This window comes from Schistocerca americana, chromosome 1, assembly GCF_021461395.2.
Source record: "Schistocerca americana isolate TAMUIC-IGC-003095 chromosome 1, iqSchAmer2.1, whole genome shotgun sequence".
Lineage (NCBI taxonomy): Eukaryota > Metazoa > Arthropoda > Insecta > Orthoptera > Acrididae > Schistocerca > Schistocerca americana.
The window spans coordinates 851346255-851364857 of record NC_060119.1 but is presented as its reverse complement, the minus strand read 5'-3'; the positions used below and the strand labels follow the sequence as shown (position 1 = coordinate 851364857).

The following is an 18603-nucleotide window of genomic DNA, read 5'->3' as shown; positions in this document are numbered from 1 at the left end:
CAGCGTGCAGATTATACTGTTCTGTTGCATGTGAGGGATGAAAGCTACCTGTAATGCAGTTTTTCTTTATGGTATTTTTGTAATCGGACACATGTAACTTCTTATGGTGAACAAAATATACCGATTGTCTGTGACATCTTTTTCATATATTGATGTTTGTTGTAAACCACATTATAAACTTTGTAACTTCCATTTCATTGTGCCTTGAGACTTATTTGGTAGCTTCAAGAATGGTTTTCCTCCAGACTGATTAAGTGCCTAATCACTGTTGGAGGGCTGACTGACTGACTGACTACAACAAGTATGCTATGCAAACCATACGTCTATGGCACAGCTCTCGTCCTGTTAGGAAATTTGACAGTGTGTTATTTCCAATAACTTCTTGTCCATCTGCCGTGCAATTAGTAATATCTAATAACTTTGATGTAACTTTTGCAACCAGGTATATACAATGTGTACAACTTTGCTTCCACCGTTTGCGAATAAGTGGCGACAATGGTAAGTAGCAGTCGAAAGAAACAGTTCGCAGGCATCAGGCAGTTAGCTTGGACCTTGGTCAACATCACGTGATTCAAACATTAGTCAATTTGTGTCTGCATCATAAAGTTGTTCTTGATTGAAAATGTCAGTTTACGAGCCTAATTCTCGTTATTTGCGGGAGGTGTTATTGTTTTGTTTCAGTATGAAGAAAACAGCGGCTTAGTCTCATCGAATGCTCTCAAGTATGTATGGTAAAGACACTGTTAGTGAAAGAACATGTCGTGAGTGGTTTCAATGCTTCAGGGACGGTGATTTTACTGTGGTAGACTGGCATAGTGGTGGAAGAGAGAATGTTTTCAAAGATGTAGAATTGGAGATATTGCTGAGTGAAGACTCGCGTCAAACCAAAAAAGAATTGGCACAATTAGTGGGAGTGATGCAGCATGCTATTTCAAAACACCTCAAGACCATGGGCATGATTCAGAAAAAAGGAACTTGGGTCCCGTTTGAGCTGAAACCAAGAGACGTTGAAAAGCGTTTGTGAACAGTTGCTTCAGAGGCAAAACCGGAAGGGATTTCTGCATCACATTGTGACCAGGGATGAAAAATGGGTTCATTATGATAACCCTAAAAGCAAAAAATCATCTGGATATCCCGGCCATGCTTCCACATCAATGGCCAAACCGAATAATCACGGCTCTGCATTTGGCGGGACCAGCTTGGCATTGTGTACCATGAGGTGTTAAAACTAAGTGAAACAATCACAGGTGCTTGCTGTCGAATGCAATTAATGCATTTGAGCAGAGCATTAAAAGACAAATGGCCACAATACATCGAGAGGCACTATATAGTGATTTTTTAGCATGGCAACGCTCGACCCCACATTGCAAAAGAGGTCAAAACGTACTTGGAAACATTAAAATGGGAAGTCCTACCCCACCTGCCGTATTCTCCAGACATTGCTTCCTCAGACTATCACCTGTTTAGACCAATGGCACGTGGCCTGGCTGACCAACACTTCCGATCTCATGAAGAAGTCACAAATTGGATCGATTCGTGGATCGCTACAAAAGATGAACAATGTTTTCAACGCAGGATTCGTACACAGCCCGAAAGATGGGAGAAAGTAGTGGCCAGCGATGCAAAATGCTTTGAATGATACATGTGTAACCAATTTGTTTCATTAAAGCCTCAAATTTTGGGGAAAAAAACGGTGGAAGCAAAGTTATACACCATAAATAATATTAAATTTACATCCTTTCCTCTGTGTGTGTGTGTGTGTTGTGTGTTGTGTGTTGTGTGTTGTGTGTTGTGTGTGTGTGTGTGTGTGTGTGTGTGTGTGTGTTTTTCCAGCCACAATAATTCAGCTATAGACAGCCACAAAGAATAACTGAGCAATTTATGAAAATGTACGAAAATGGTATGTTCATGTACAATTGTGCAATGAAATCTTAAAGGCAATCGAAATCCCTTGCATCAATATTTTTTATGTATGAATAATTGCATCATAAATTTGCAGTAGATAGGAAAACTCTTTTCATACAAATTTGTTTAGGTATTCGCACAGTATGTAAAGTTAAATTTCTTGGAACAACTTCTAATCTCTTCTAAATTATACCAGTAGTAAGACAAGGAGACAGTTTGTCCCTGCAATCATTCAATTTATGTTGTAAATAATTATAAAAGAATGGAAAATAGCAGATAAACAAAGGTTAATATGTAACTACATATATCTGTATAGAATGAAAGAATCAATAAATTGTTTGGCCTTTGCAAATGATCTCATAGTAATGGATGGAACTTCAGAAAATGCAAGGAAAAGACTAAAACTTCTGAAGAAAATGGCTGAAAAGGCAGTTCCCCAAATGGACCATTTTGCAGTGTCAAGGGATCCCTCTCCACGTTTGAGTTGCTTACAGGTTGTATGTATAGGTCCTACGTGAAGCCTTGTCAAATTACTGGGTGATAAGTAGTATGGTGGGGCCACCAGCAATGCATTTGTAAACGTCAGATTTTCCATGCCATGACAGATGCAAATAAATCACAAAGTTAGTTTTACTGTTGTTCACGATCTAAGTGGACTTCCATGCTACTACTTAGGGATTCTGCTCAACCTTTCATGTAAAACAAGCTAGTTCTGACTGTGTGTTCAGTGTACAGTAGATTTATTACAATTCCTGTCAATGTGGCTCCTAACAAATTTGGATCATATTTTGGCAGTTTGTGTCATATGATAGAATGATTTCCTGATGCTGATTCTTTCATTTGCAGCTTGCCAGTATGCCATAAGGCGTTGCAAGGGGCACCTGATTACCGAGATAATGATAGAGTTATCCAAGATTAAAGTCGATTCAAAAGTCTTTATTCATCAGTTTACAATCCTTGGACTGGTCTGTCTATTCCTGATCAAAGGTGAAAAGAGCTTTTCTGAGTGGTGAAAAGTAAAATCCAGTCTGAGATACAGCCTTTTGAAAATCTGACAAAACTGAGGAATAAATTTTTTTTTGAATTGGCTCTTATCTGGGGTAACTCCATCATTATCTGAGTAGTAAAGGCACCACTAGCACAGCCTTGTGGCATGCTGGCTGGCTACAAATGTAGAAAAAAAATCGGCATCAGGAAGTCATTCTATCATATGATGCAAACTGCCAAAACATGATCTAAATTTGTGTGACAAGTTTTATGAACTGCTTTGACAGCAAATTAGGATAATTTATAAATTATAGAGTGCAGCAATCAGTCTCTCTCTCTCTCTCTCTCTCTCTCTCTATCTCTATCTCTATCTCTATCTCTATCTCTCTCTCTCTCTATCTCTATCTCTCTCTCTCTCTCTCTCTATCTCTCTTTTCTCTCTCCCAACAAATCCAGATTTCAGCTAGCACCTAACCATTATCAATGCACTATTTTTTAATCTCCCTGTTGTTCGGGTGTCAGTCAGTCAAAGAACTGTGGTTGCTGACCGAACAACAGGGAACTAACATGCATAGAGATTAAAAAATAGTGCATTGATAATGGCTAGGCACTAGCTGAAATCTGGATTTGCATAATTTATAAATTACGTAAGTTGCTGAGTGCACCCACTTTCCTGATGGAAGGTAACCTGATGAAATTGGGATAAATTTGCTGTGCACCAAGAACATGTTCAGTAACCAAGCTGTTGCATCTAAACAGTGGAGCAGAATCACCAGACTCTAATATATTAGTCCCCTTAGAGTATGAGCAATGGTAAGCAAACTTCAGTTATTTGTAACTGTTGCAACATAGAAAAATTGGCCTTTACAAAAGCATGGCAGTTGCCCCCATTGTACTGCCTATCAAGCTGTAATTTGGCATGGCTTCATGTATCCTGTCAATATTTCACCAAAAGGGGAGTGTGTTGAATGAGGACCTTTTTTAAATTTAGGCCACTTGACATGATTAATTCAAATGTTTTTTGAGTAGACAGATGACATGTGACAGTAACTCACCAAGAATTTTCAAAATGAAGTATGGAAACATCAAAAAAATAGACACCTATAAATATAAACACCTCTAAATATAAACATAAAAAGTGAAAAAGAAGCAGTTAAAGTCAATACTGGAAAAATGAAATGAATGTACATGAAAGTGGGAAATCTTTAAAATAAGAATGCTTTATAAAGATATTAAATTAAGGCACTATAATGCAGTTGCAGTTGTAAAAGTCATTTATGGATCAAAAGCAGAACTTTAATCGAGATGCAAAATAACATTAGAACGTTTGGAAAAGATAGAAAGAAGAATCTTGTGCTCTATATCAAATACAATAAAGAATAATGATGATTGGGCTTTGAGACCAAATAATGACATGTACTATGAAATGGCATGTTACACTCTGTGGATACCTAGAGAGAATGAAGGAAGACAAACTAAAAAAGATGATCTACACATTCTTCCAAAATGGGGAAACAGAGAAAACAGGTGGTAAGGCAAGAGAAAAAGTACTTGGAATAAATGCAAATTGAACAGGAGATCTTACTCGACAAAGACAAATTCAGACTAGAAGTCAAGAAATTCAAAGGTTTTTCTGGACGATAATACAAATAGAAAAACCAATAGAAAAAGAAACTGGAGTTGAAATGTCAGGTGAGAGAAAAACAGGTCATTCTGAGAAAATCATAGTTTTGGAGAAAGATGAAAGAAAAGCGAAATAAATAGTTCCAACATAGTTCTTAGTTGGCTTGAAATGAAATTATTGTTGTATATCTTAAGCATTGTATGCTGTATTTTTACTTTTTTGTAATTCACAAATGAAATAGACATCACAGTATTTCAGACCTCCTGTCTGTGTATTTGTCAACACAGTAATTATCCAGAGGGGACCTTCAAAGTTTTAAAGTAGATGGACAAATATTTTTACACACAGTTTCTGTATTTTTATCCTTCCCTTTGACCCAGGCTTTGGACTGGATCTGCCGAGGTTAAAAACACTTTTCTTATCTTGCTTTTTTATTTTATCTTTATTAGAAACATTTTGATTCTCATTAGTATAGTTTCATCTGTTCTGTGGCAGTTAATAGTTTATCTTCATGTGGTAATACTCTAAACAAGGTACGACATGCAATGATAATTTGCATGATTTTGCACTCTTGCCCCCGGTAGCTGAGTGGTCGCCGCGAAAGAATGGCAATCCTAAGGGCCCGGGTTCGATTCCAGGTTGGGCTGGAGATTTCCTCCACTCAGGGACTGGGTGTTGTGTTGTCCTAATCATCATTATTTCATCCCCATTGATGCGCAAGTCGCTGAAGTGGCGTCAAATCGAAAGACGTGCACCCGGCAAACGGTCTACCCGACGGGAGGCCCTAGTCACATGACATTTACATTTATTTACCCCATATGTCAATGCATTTTCTGTTTGTTTCCAGGAAGCCATGCATCTCCATGTTAGCATAGCTTTCTTGGAGTTGTTATTTGTTATAACATTTGGAAAATGACCCCTCACAAACCATAGAAAATTTTCATCATGCCACCTTTCCCTGCCAGATTCTCTGCGACTGTCAAGTCAAGAACGTCAAACCGGAACATTTTACAGCATTTCACTGTCTTCTGTATTGACCTAACAGAGCTTATCAGCATGTGAGAGTGGTCAGCTTCTCCCATTTAAGTTACATCCTACAATGCATTGTGTTTTCTTAATGTTATATCCTGTATTCCTGTTGTTCTTTCTTGTCTCCAGCATTTTTATGATATTACACAGGGCCAACATTTTCTTTTGTCACACCGCTTAATGGCAGGTAGTTAGCATAAATTGATTAAAATAATCAATATTTGAAAAATAATATAATAGGACAGATAAAAATATCTACTTGCCATGCAGCAGCAGGAAAGACACGTAACAAATATGTGAAAACATGTGAGTTTTTGGAGCCAGTGGCCCCTTTTTCTTGCAGAAGGGAAAGGAAGCAGGATGAATCCAGTAAGTCTCCCCTGATCTCTGGTTCTTGGCCATGTTCCCATAAACTTTCCTGTTCCTAAACCTTGCCAGAGATTTCCCTCATCCCTCTTCCCTTCCCTTCCCTTCCCTTCCCTTCCCTTCCCTTCCCTTCCCTTCCCTTCAACCTTTCTGTCAGGAGGAGGAGCCACTGGCTCCAAAAGCTTGTGCGATTTTACATCTAAAATGGCAAATCCAGGATGGAATAATGACAACATTATGAAAAGGGTAGATTATAACAACAAAAACAATCAATTATAAACAAAATTATTTAATTGGACAGATAAAAAAAGTCAACTCATAAAGTGGGGGCAGAACACACACAGAAAAGACGGTTGTAGTTGGCAAGCTTTCTGAGCCAGTGGCTCCTCCTTCAGGCAGAAGGGTTGAAAGGGAAGGATGAGGGGTGAAGGAAAAGGACTGGAGAGGTCTAGGAAAAGGAGTAGATTTTGGGAAAGTCACCCAGAACTGCGGGTCATGAGAGACTTACTGTATGGGATGAGAAAGAAAGACTAATTGTTGGGGACTACATCGGATGAGATTTGAAAACCTGAGAGCTTCAAGGTTGAAGTCAAAGTAATATGCAGACAGAGATTACTGCTTAAACATCACGCATGAGTTAATAAGAGTAAAAAGCTAAGAGCATTGTACATAACAGAGGTTGGGTGGTGGAAAAAAATAGATGGGAAAGACAATGAAAGAGATAGAAAACTAAAAGCTGAGACGGAAAAAATTAACATAAATTAAGGCCAGGTGGGTGGCAAGAACCAAGTACATGTTGCAGTGCTAGTTCCCACCTGCGGAGTTCTGAGAAACTGTTGTCTGGGGGAAGAATCCACATGGCACATGTTGTGAATCAGGCTCAGAGGTCACGAAAGTCATGTTGTAGAGCATGTTGTGCAACTGGATATTGAGAGTTGCCAGTATACACCCTCTACCTATGCCATTTCATCTTAATTGATAATTTGGTCGTAGTCATGCCAGTGAAGAAGGGTGAACAGTGTTTTCGTAATGTTTACCTGCAAAATGACACATTGTATACCAGCTGTTATGTAAACACTGTTTGGCCTTCTACATCAGCTTGACTACCACCAAATTATCAATTAGGATAATCCATCCACACTGTCACTCTTTGAAATTATCTCTGTGATCTCTTCCCCTGTGCAACCACAGTGCCTTGTCATTGTTTATGTGCTGTAGTATGGCTCTTGTTAAAATTAATTTTACATTTGGGTTGTTATATTTTATCATTGCAAAAATTGTTAATGCAAATCTTAGTTCAAAAACGAACAGTTTAGACCTTATAAATTTATACTTTTGAGAGGTTCTGTGGGACTGTTTTGTTGACTAGTCCAGCAAGTAAATGTTAATGTTAATTACCAGATAACAAATTTCTAAGAATAAAATTTCGGATACAATTTACCTTTTCAAAAATATTTTGTTGTTTGGAAAATAAAGACATAGCACAGTAAAAAAAATTACATCACATATACTTGAAATATATTACAAAGTTTTTACTGCATAACTTCTAAAAACAAGCAGCTTGTCCTTTACCAATGTTTGAGTATCAGCCAAAATAGTGTTCCATACATGCTGAAAATTCAAATTCTTCCCATATTTGTGTGTGTAGATTTATTATTTATTTAATGAAGCATGGTTTGTAGCTTTTGAAAACTGCATATAAAAGAGGTTTTTGAACTTGTAACTTTTTTGTTAGCACTCATACTACCTATTTTGCTACCAGTGATACATTAAATTGCTTTTGAGAAAAGTAGAGAACTTTTGCATGTTTTGTGTACCGATTATTACTTCAAAAATATAAAGTAAGGTAGTTACTTCTTCATTTGCAGGTACGTGTCTGCAGTCCTGATACATATTGAACTACCTGCACCACAGTACCATAGCATGCCATGAGAGGAGCCTATTCATAAAGTGGAGATGCATTGTTGCATGATTTTGTTTTGGCACCAGTAGTGCGCTACTGTTCTGTGATGTCGGACTTCAGTGTGTGCCAGGATTGCAGACATGTCCGCAAACTAATAAAAAAATGAAATATGTAACGGTTTTTTTTTTTTTTTTTTTTTTACAGGAAGACTAAATTTTATGTCTCTCTTTGTAAACTACATTGTACCTTTAAGGCAGTTTCAACATTGTAGCAAATGAAATAGTCAGTTGGTTTCATCTTGGTCTTGCTACATGGTGAATAAATGTGTCTCAAAGAAAGAAGTTCCAAGAACCTGAGTATGTTACCAGCTTATGTCATGAATGATGCTTGAAATTTTAATTAAGTGCCAAAAAGAACTTTAATCAAACAAAACTTATGGAGCACACGCACAAGCACTCTACATCATCCTTCCCATTAGCAGATCTCGTCTGAGTGTAGAATGCTCTCACTCCTCTTGCATCAACACTTCAGAGTCTATAATTGTATACAAATATTTCTACTTTCATTGTGTTAATGCTACTTTCAAATGAAGCATAACCTTCAACTCAGGAAGATCTTGTATCACCTGAACAGTTTTTTTGTTTGTTTTTGTTTTGTTTTGTAATGCTTCATACATTTTCCACCATCTTGATTTAAAAATCAGTGTTTTGTCACTACACTTAAATGTTATCATTACCTTCTGTATAGTGTTGACTGCAAAACATATTTATGTACTGGCACAAATTGTAGTGAATTCTAAAGTTCGTGTTTTGGACATAAGTGTTAAGATGTTTTAGCTAATCACTATAAGTGTTAAGATGTTTTAGCTAATCACTATAAGTGTTAAGTTGTTTTAGGTAATCACTATGTGCCTATTCTGAATCCAATTAAGTCACAATAAACCACTATACATTGTATTATAAAGTGTGTCCCAGGAGGAAAGGATATGACAGGAACGAACACTCGAGCAGTGAAGTCCAGTAAACATTTCTCACAGTAAAGAAATTTGTTTCACAATATTAAAGTTGAAGTAGTGCTTATAACTCTTAAGAAAGGCATTTTACAGCCCAATATTTACTAGAGTATTGTGCTTCGAATGATCATTCCTGTCATATCCCTGAATATTGAGAATTCCTCCTGGGACACCCTCTATTTGTAATTCATGCTGCAGTGTTTAGTGTAAGACTCTGATGTGAAATGATAAGTATTTATAAAGATGTTTCAGTCAAATATGATGGATGATGTTCTTGTTTGATTACAGCTCCAACTGCTCTGAAAACACACGGTGTTGGTACAGGGAAAAAAGTGACATCATATCCCACATTCAGGAATGAAATGGAGGAGGGTGGAAAATATATATATAGTGAAGACAAAGTAGTAGTTGATGGTATGCATCCAGTTAAATTAATTATAATTACAATATAAATACTAGGATGAAAGTCAATTATGCCCTGTATCAAGAGAAGTGTCTGAGTAAGAAATTACAAAAATTCTCATCTGTATAATGCTTATACACTATTCTACTTTGGTATGAATTGAAAGTTGTAAGAGTATAACATATTTCCATCCCAAATGATTATTATTTAACTATAAAGAACTATAAGAATATGAAATAATTATGGGTGCTTGGATTGAGCATCATTATTAATGTTATCATTAGGGTTATATAAAGAGTGGGGAAGGAGAAATGAATGATTTGAAAATATGTATGTTTATTTGAAAAATAACTTAACAGTTGCATATAGAAGATAGTGTGTGGAAGATAACATTTGTCATCGTAGGTGCGTATTTGGTGTCACTACATAATGTTATTCATTACTAGCAGCAATGTTATTCATTGCCTAGTAATGCCACAATTTCTTGACTAATAACATTTTCAAGGTTTCATGTGAGTTTGCTGTATGCAAATGCTTCGGGAGCAGCTTGTATGGAGTTGTTCATTGTGGATAAGTTTAGTCACTACTTCAACATTGCTCAACTACACTAACATTTCTCAACCTTTTATTTTTTTAAGAAAACATTTTTAAATGTTTGTTGGCAGTACTGGAATTTCACCTCCTGTATATCAGGCCTGATATTCTGTGTCTCTGTAATTTTATAGCTGTATTATTGCTATATTTTCCTATTTCTTGTTCAATGGTGAAATCACTTCAATTTATTTTTGTAATAATTTCCTGAATCCACATTATGTCGTGCACATTCAAATTATTTTAAGTTTTCTGTTTTGTTATATGTAAGATGTGCAAGTAATTCCTTAGATAGGTCCCTGATGAAGGCAGTATGCTGCTGAAATCTGTCATGAAAAATTAATTTTTTATATTAAAGGTGACCGGACCAGAAAGCATCTTGTTTATAAAATTATTTGTTTCACCTACAGGCAACTTCATCACAAGTCGTGGACCAGCCACAGCATTTGATTTTGCCCTTGCTGTTGTGGAAAATCTGCTGGGGCAATCTGCAGTGGAACCTGTTGCAAAACCAATGTTACTTGTTTAAATTATCTGATAAATAATCTGTATATCATATTTCAAATAATAAACATAAGTTTACAGTATAAACTTGCGTTGTTCCTTGTGGTTGTATTTAACAGTAACAACACATGTAAAGTAGATTTCTAAGCATGCAGCGTACCTACAAGTGCTATTCAGCGACTCTGTCAGTGAGCCATTTCATCAAATCAATTATTCTGCTGTTAATTATTTCTTCAGTTCAAAGTCACTTCTCCATAAAATCACAGAAGAAGCATTACTTACTTACTTACTTAATTGCCTCTAGAATGAAACTTTCACTCTAAAGCGGAGTGTGCACTGATATGAAACTTCTTGGCAGATTATAACTGTGTACCGGACTGAGACACGAACTCAGGACCTTTGCCTTTCACGGGCATGTGCTCTACCACTGAGCTACCGAAGCACGACTCAAGCCCCGTCCTCACAGCTTTAATTCCACCAGTACTTTTACTTACTTACTCCATAGTACTACAGTCCTCTGAGGACCTTGGCTTCCTCAATCACAGATTTCCAATCATCTCAGTCTTGAGCATGCCTGTGCCACCTCGTCACTCCCACTCCTCTCAGATCGGCTTCCACATGATGTGGACCACATCTTCCAGCCACCTCACATGGGTCATCGTCTCCTCCTTCTACCACCAGGATGTCCCATCACCATCTTCTTTGGTAGCCTTTCTTCTGTCATCCACTGGACATGTCCTAACCATCTTAGCCTTCCCATTTTGATTAAGGTTACCAAATCAGGTTCTTTGTACAGAGCCCTTCTTTCTTCATTAGTCCTAATTCTCCCTATCTCGCCTTCTTTTACAGGACCACAAATCTTCCTCAACACTTTCCTTTCCCATATATTTAGCTTCTTCTCCAAAGCCTCCTTCACTACCCATGCCTCACTGCCATACGTTAGAACTGGTTTGATCACTGTTTTGTTAAATGTCAACTTTAGTTTCCTACTTATGTTCTTACTTTTGAGCATGGTATATAGTGCTCTATATGATCTGTCGGCAGCCTTAATTCGGTTTGTTGTATCTGCCTCTACTTTGTTTTCTGATGTTATTACTGAACCAAGATAAATAAAGCTTTCTACTCTTTCAAAGTTGTACCATTCTAACTGTAGATCATCTGTGTTTCTTCTAACTCTTTTAGTTGCCATATACTTAGATTTTGTCTCACTAATTTCTAAACAAAGGTTCTTGGCAGCGGCTTCAAACTCTTTGAAGGCTGATGTAAGCACCTCCATACTTCTAGCACTTATTACTACATCATCTGCATAGGCTAAGGTTTGCAGAAGTCTATTGCCTTCTGGGTTTGTGGTTACTGATCTTACGGCATTCGCTAATACCAGGATGAATAGTACTGGGGATAATGGGTCTCCCTGTCTTAGGCCTCCTTCTGTTGGGAACACTCTAGACAGAGATCCCTGAACATTAACCTGGCTTTTGCTGTTTTCCAGGGTCATCTTAGTTAATTTTATTAGCTTCTTAGGAAATTTGAATGTCTGCATTGTTTCCCACATTGCTGATCTTTTAACTCTGTCATAGGCCTGTTTAAAGTCTATAAAGAGATGTTCTAATCTTACATTGTATTCATAAGTCTTCTCCTGCATCAAACGTACTGTAAAGACATGGTCAGCTGTAGACCTCCCAGATCTAAAACCAGCGTGGTACTCGCCTAGAATCTTTTCTGCTCTTCTACTTACTCTCCTTGTTATAGCCGTAGAAAGGATTTTGTAGACGATACTAAGCAGAGATAATCCTTGATAGTTCTTACACTGCATGCGCGTCCTTTCTTATGTATAGGGCAGATTGTTGCTAACATCCAGTCCTCTGGCATTTTCTCTGTTTCCCAGGCCCCCTCCTCGGGGACATCGCCTTAACATAGCACTGTCTGTGCAGGTGAGGAGGTTTGCGTGTTCTGGATCCAGAGGGCTATGCTGGCGGTAGTGTAGCTACCAGCAGTGTCACCCATGCTGGACAGACCAAAGGGGAGGAGCCAGACGAAATGTGTTCCACAATGACCTATCAATCCTGTCTCCTGTCCCATCCTATCCTAAGGTTATCCTTTTTCCTTGTCATTTTCAATTCCCTACAACATAGGGCAGGGAGGGCTCTAGAGGTGTGGTGAAGCCAGTCTCCCTAAGGGAGTAAACCCGATACAAATACAGGTCCTCCAGGTTGGGGGTTGATCATGGGGCTAACAACCCCATATCAGAAAAACTCATGGTTCAGCAACCAATTCACAGAGAGAAACAGACTGTCTCAAACTTACAACAACCAAGGCACGTCAAACGGCAATGATTTTCGTATATCAGAACATGGAATGTAAGAAGCATCTTTAGGCGGGAGGCATTAGGGAGCTCGAGGAGGAATTATTGGGGTACCGAATTGATGTTGCAGCATTGCAAGAGATAAGATGGAAACAAACAGAGGTGGTTGATCTTCAGCATTGTACCTGGATCAATAGCAGGGAAGAGGAAAATAGATTAGGAACAGGTTTTATGGTAAAGACATCCATCAGTCACATCATGGTGATATATGAAACAATAAACCTCAGATTATGTCGACTGAGGTTGAAGGGAAAATTCTCCAACTTGTCGCTGATTAGTGTGCATACCCCAATGGAAGATGCAGCTGAAGAAGAGAAAGAATAATTTAATGAGAAATTGGAGCAAGTATATGATAAGCTGCCAAAGTATGACGTCAAAATTATCCTGGGGGATTGTAATGCTAATGTAGGTGAAGAGAAGGAGAACCAACCGGTGGCACGTCTTCATAGTAAACACCTGGAATCAAATAACAATGGTTGGAAAGTGATTGAATTTGCTTTTAGCAAAGGACTAGTGATTAAAAGTACGTGTTTCCCACACCAAGATATTTATAAGGGAACTTGGATATCACCAGATGGGTTGACAAGAAATCAAATAGATCATGTATTGATAGAGGATGGCATCCTCAGATATTCTGGATGTGATTAGCCGCCAAGCAGTGGATATTGACTTGGACCATCTTTCGGTAAGAATCAAAACCTTAGAAAGGATTGCAGTTACAGCCAGAAGGGCTGGGCTGGGTTGGGTTGGGTTGGAGAAAAGTAAGGTCTACAATGTGGAGATGCTCAAAGGTCAGAAGAAAAAGGAAGAGTATAGGAAGAAAGTGCAAGAGAAGTTGCAAAAGATCAGAGTGATGGAGGCAAAGGATATCAATGTACTGTAGGAGGAAACTAAGATAGCTTTAAATACAACAGCTCAAGAGGTACTTGGAGAAAGAGGAAAACTGAAATGAAACAGATGGTTTGATGAGGAGATGTCAAAGGCGCTAGATGATAGAAATCAAGCTCGATTAAGCATGGATTAAAAAGAGAGTAGAGAAAAGGGAAAGGATGGATGAAATACAGAAGAACTTTGAAAATAAGCAGGGGAGGAAATTCTTTTATGGGATGGGACAAATAAAGAGAGGATATCACCCAAGGATGGACATGCTGAAAGATGAGGCAGGCAGTTTGATAGTTGGAAAGGAAAAACTAATAGAAACCTGGGCACAACATTTTGAAGTGTTACTGTCAAACAGACACATTGTAAGTGAAGACAGAAATGCAGGGGCTAGAGAAGAAACTGAAGAATAACAAGAGTTGGATGGAAATGACGACGCAGTGGACACAGAACCACCATTGATAGAAGAGTTAAGAGAAATTATAAAGGTACTTGGGAATAACAAAGCTCCTGGACACGACCTGGTAATGGCGGAAATGATAAAACACGGAGGTGAAATATTAATACGGAGGGTACATAAAATAATTACAGAAGAAGCAATGAGCTTAGTAATGTAGACATCACCTGCTTTGTAGTGAAAAATTAGCATCATTTGTTTTGTAGCGAAAAATAAGCAAACTAAAACATGTAGGTAACAGATTCCATCAGGAGATAAAGATTTATGATCAAATCACAAAAAATGTACAGTAAAAATGAGGAAATACAGTATCTAGCAGATAAATTTATTTAAATTTTATGCACCAAACCATTCACAGAGATTTTAATTCATGGTAGACAAAGTAAAAACTGTTTCCAGTGACGTGGTCTATGAGAGCTTACGTTTGTAACAAGCTGTGTCACAGAGTTCAGAGAGAATACTCCAATTCACAAATTATCTTATTGTGCAAGGAGATGGAGTGTTTAAAGGGAGCTAGTTTAATCCCCTCCTCAAATCATCTTAAATACTTCATTTATTCTATCTAATTGTCTCCTGGAATTTAAAGTATTTATTGCTGGAGACTGCTGCCAGTGCAACTACCTTATGATTTCCTAAGGAATTCTTCAAACTGGCAAAAACTGGCATCCACAGCTTTTATAAAGTGACTCCATTTTTCGTTTGTTAAGTGAAAGTTCAGACTGTCAGGTAATTTCTCAGCCTTCCTGCCAATTAAAGTGATCAATACATAGAAATAACTCAAAAAATGCATTCAAAATCTGAATTATGCATTGTCTGAAATTGATTTAGCAGTGAACTGTACTCACTCACACACAGATCTGGCAAGGCAAGATTCAAATTATTATTCAAATAACATTACCAGTACATATCTATCATTTGAAAATGAACATAGACACGTGGATCAGGTGGCCATGAGAGGTGTATACATTTTTGTGCAATTATCACAGCCAATAAGGAAAAAATGGCATCATTTACTAACTTGTAAATTGCAAGTTTTGTTTCACACCACTGTTCTGTCCAGGCTTCATTGTTCTGCTATCTTAATAACTGTTTCAACAGCAGCTGCATTTACTCTGCAAGCATGTCTTCCAAAAAATTTACGCTAAAAAACGAAAAGGAAGATTATGGCGTTCAGAAAAATACTGCATTGGTTAGAGTGACTGCTAATGCCAGTGAGTGTGAGTAGTTGCTTATTGGAATAATTATATGCTGATTATGATGTGAATACTGCAGCTTAATGAGAAGCAATGCATCATTCACACCCATTGTGATGTGCTTCTGACTTAAAGATTATCCAAGCATAACATTTACGCATTCCACGCAAAGCTTCATCCAGGGCTTGTCCAACTTGTTAGAGTGTGATGTAATATTCACACTACCATGCCTGTCATTTTCAATTCTGTATGAGAGACCACAGTCCAGACTTGCTTGCACTCATGACTAATATTACATGACTTTCTTTTAAAGATATTTAAGAGACCTATACTTGTCTTCAAGAGAACAGTTATCTGGTAATCACAGCCTACAGATTTATACCATTTCTGACGGTCCCTTACCATAATTATTATCTAATGATAAGTTTTACTTTGTCATCTTAAGCCTATCCATGTTAATCTTCGCTTACAATATATGCTCTTTATTGCAGGCCTGCTATGTTGTCTGCATACTTCTATTTGCAGTGTTCAAAGCATGTCTGTACCAATGCTACCAGACTTAAACCATCTCCTGGGTCATTTCAGTGATTTGTAAAATTTGACTACAGAATAATGTGACTGCCTAACCTCATCCTAACATTACTGCTGTAGGAGATTTCAACCATGACAAATCTGTCCGTGTAACAAGAAAATCAATTCAAAGTTCCAAAATGATCTACTCTCTTTTTATTATTGTGCAGCAATAATAGTGATCATTGTGTCCAAAAATGACAAGCATTACTGTCAGTTTGGGCCTTCATAAGGATCAAATATTTCATGTAATTCATATAAATCTGTAATGGTGAAAAATTTGTGATTCCTGACACAAGTACAGTGGTTAGGGACTGAACTTGGCAATTTTACATGCATTTCAGTCCCTAGCTGATTAGATGCACAAATGGAATGTAGCTAATAGCTTAAGAGTATAACAGTTACTTCAGTTCTATGCATATGACACTATTTACATCTGCAAACTAGTATTAAGTTGTAGACTTTGAATGAAAACACATTCACAAAAGTTACTTCATGAATGATTAAGGGGGAATCTGCATTGTGAGATTCATCCCAAGAAACTGAAATTGGTCTGCAGGACATTCAGAAGAATCTCCCAACACATATCACGAAGATACCTGCATGTTTTGCACAGTTGTAGTCATTGTTATATTATGGAATTATGTATTTGGTGCAATGCTGTTAACATTTGAAAATAATTTATTCTGTACTGATATACTATGAGAATGTTATGAGTTTGTAGCAGCTGAATCTGAAACAAAAGTCTCTTCAAAATAGAAGTACTTTTGTACTCATAGCACAGTTATGTACTCTTCAGTGCTGGTCATTAAAATTGTGACATCAAGTAGGATAGCAAATAATGAAATTTTAGCTGTGGTATGTACGATAAGAAGTATGCACGATTAAATATGTAGGTGACGTGCCAGACCTTTGACAACTTGTGTCCAAAAATTTTGGCCAGGAATACAGTGAAACACCCTCTGTATCAAGATAGGACAGATCAGCAAAGGCAACTTGCAGTCTTGCATCATCTTGTTGAAAGATAACTTCATAGAGAATACGGCCCTCCTGAATCCACAGTAATCATATTTACATGACAGTCATGTAGGCCCAAATGTTGTACACAGCAATATTACAGAATGATAAACTACTGTCTCGATAGGCCATGCTCCTTCCAAATGTTGAATCCTGACTTTCAAATGCAATTTCTTAATGAGAAACCCACTGCGCAATATTTCCTTTTACATGGAATGTAGATGGTGTTACTTCTACCTAATTTGTGCTGCTGCACTAAAGTAGAAAGCATGTTCATATTCTGAGCTTGTAGTAGAGTCAATGCAAGACATTTGTTGCATTCCATCCTCATACTGTTGCAATTTGAATCACCACAAGTGTATTGTTGTTTAGTGGGGACATACATTATGATGACAAAAAATGGAGAAACCATTTAGCACTGCCTCTGTATCCTTTTGAAATGTGCAGAAAGAAACTGCATGCAATTTTTTAAGGATATCTAAATGCATTTTACATAAAGAGCAGGGATACCACATTATGATCACTGCCCACTGCAAGACTGAATGCTGATTTGTGGAATCATGGGCAAATGGCATGGTAAGGAAAGTATGTAAGTGAAGTAAAGAAAAATGGAGAATTATTCTGGCCATGAAATTGGCCCAAAAATGGGGAAATCTGCTGGCATAAGCAACTCTGACACAGAGTCCAGAGTGGTATAATCCAGCACCTAGGAATGAGCAACTCGGAAATGGCAAGGTCAACCAGCTGTTTGTATGCTACTGTTGTGATCACCTATGGAAAATAATTGAAGGATGGGGAAACTATCAATAGGTGACAAGTTGGATGCCCAAGCCTGTTGGACATCCATGCTCCATCACAAAACCAGGAGGTTGAAGGCTTAACTTCTCTGTAAAGCAGATTAGGGGTGAGCTGTGGCAGATCTGATGACAGAGTGCATTGCTGGCGCAGTCACAAGTGTTTTGAAGCACATTGTCCAGTGCACACTGTTGAACATGGGGACGCGCAGCAGACAACCCTTTATGTTCCTTTTTTATGATTGCAGAGGGCATTGAATAATTGATGTTGGAGTGTGGGTCAGTAGAAACATTTTGCCTGCCCAGATGAATCTTGTTTCTTGTTACTCCAGACTGATCATCTTGATGTGACATCATCCACATGAATGGTTATACGAAATGTGAACCGTTCTGTGGATACAGGGTGTTAGGGGCAGTATTAGTATTGGACTTCCATGGTACCTGTGGTTGTAATCGAAGGCATCTAATGGATGTGGACTATGTGTGCAACACTGTAGACTATCTGCATCCCTTCATGTTCGATGTCTTTCCTCTACAGAGATTGCATCTACCTCCAAGATAACTATCAATGTCACAGGGCTGAAATTGTCATTCAGTGGTTTCAGGAGCGTGACAATGAGTTCACTTTAATGTATTGGCCACCAAATTTGCCTGATCTGAACTTGAAGGAACACATATGGGACACAGTTGGGCACCAGTACAGCCCCACATACTACCAGCCCATAATTTATAGGTATTACATTTCCTGTGTTGACATCTTGTGCCACATACTTCCAGAAACCTGTCAAAAAGTTGTTGCATCCATGTCGTGCAGAATCGCTGCTAATCTGAGTTCAAAAGCTATTAAGCAGATGGTCATATTGTTTTGACTCATCAGTGTGTATGTAAATGGATTTAAGTGTGTATCCTATTACATAATAGCTGTAGATTATTTATACCTCTGGAATTTGGAGTTCCACATGCCTCTCTGTTTTCCCATTGTGTGAATTGTTCCATATATGTGAAGT

The 18603-nt window shown here is 37.8% G+C and overlaps 1 protein-coding gene across 1 annotated transcript in view; it reads left to right on the top strand.

Annotated features, from left to right (window-relative positions):
• LOC124613338 (Parkinson disease protein 7 homolog) overlaps positions 1 to 10411 on the top strand; it is a 116738-nt gene extending 106327 nt beyond the window's left edge. The window contains exons 4-5 of the mRNA XM_047142037.1: positions 9115 to 9240; positions 10231 to 10411. Coding sequence (XP_046997993.1) covers positions 9115 to 9240; positions 10231 to 10349 — 245 coding nt within the window. The 3' untranslated portion in view covers positions 10350 to 10411. The remainder of the gene's footprint in view (positions 1 to 9114; positions 9241 to 10230) is intronic.
• The last annotated feature ends 8192 nt before the right edge of the window (positions 10412 to 18603 follow it).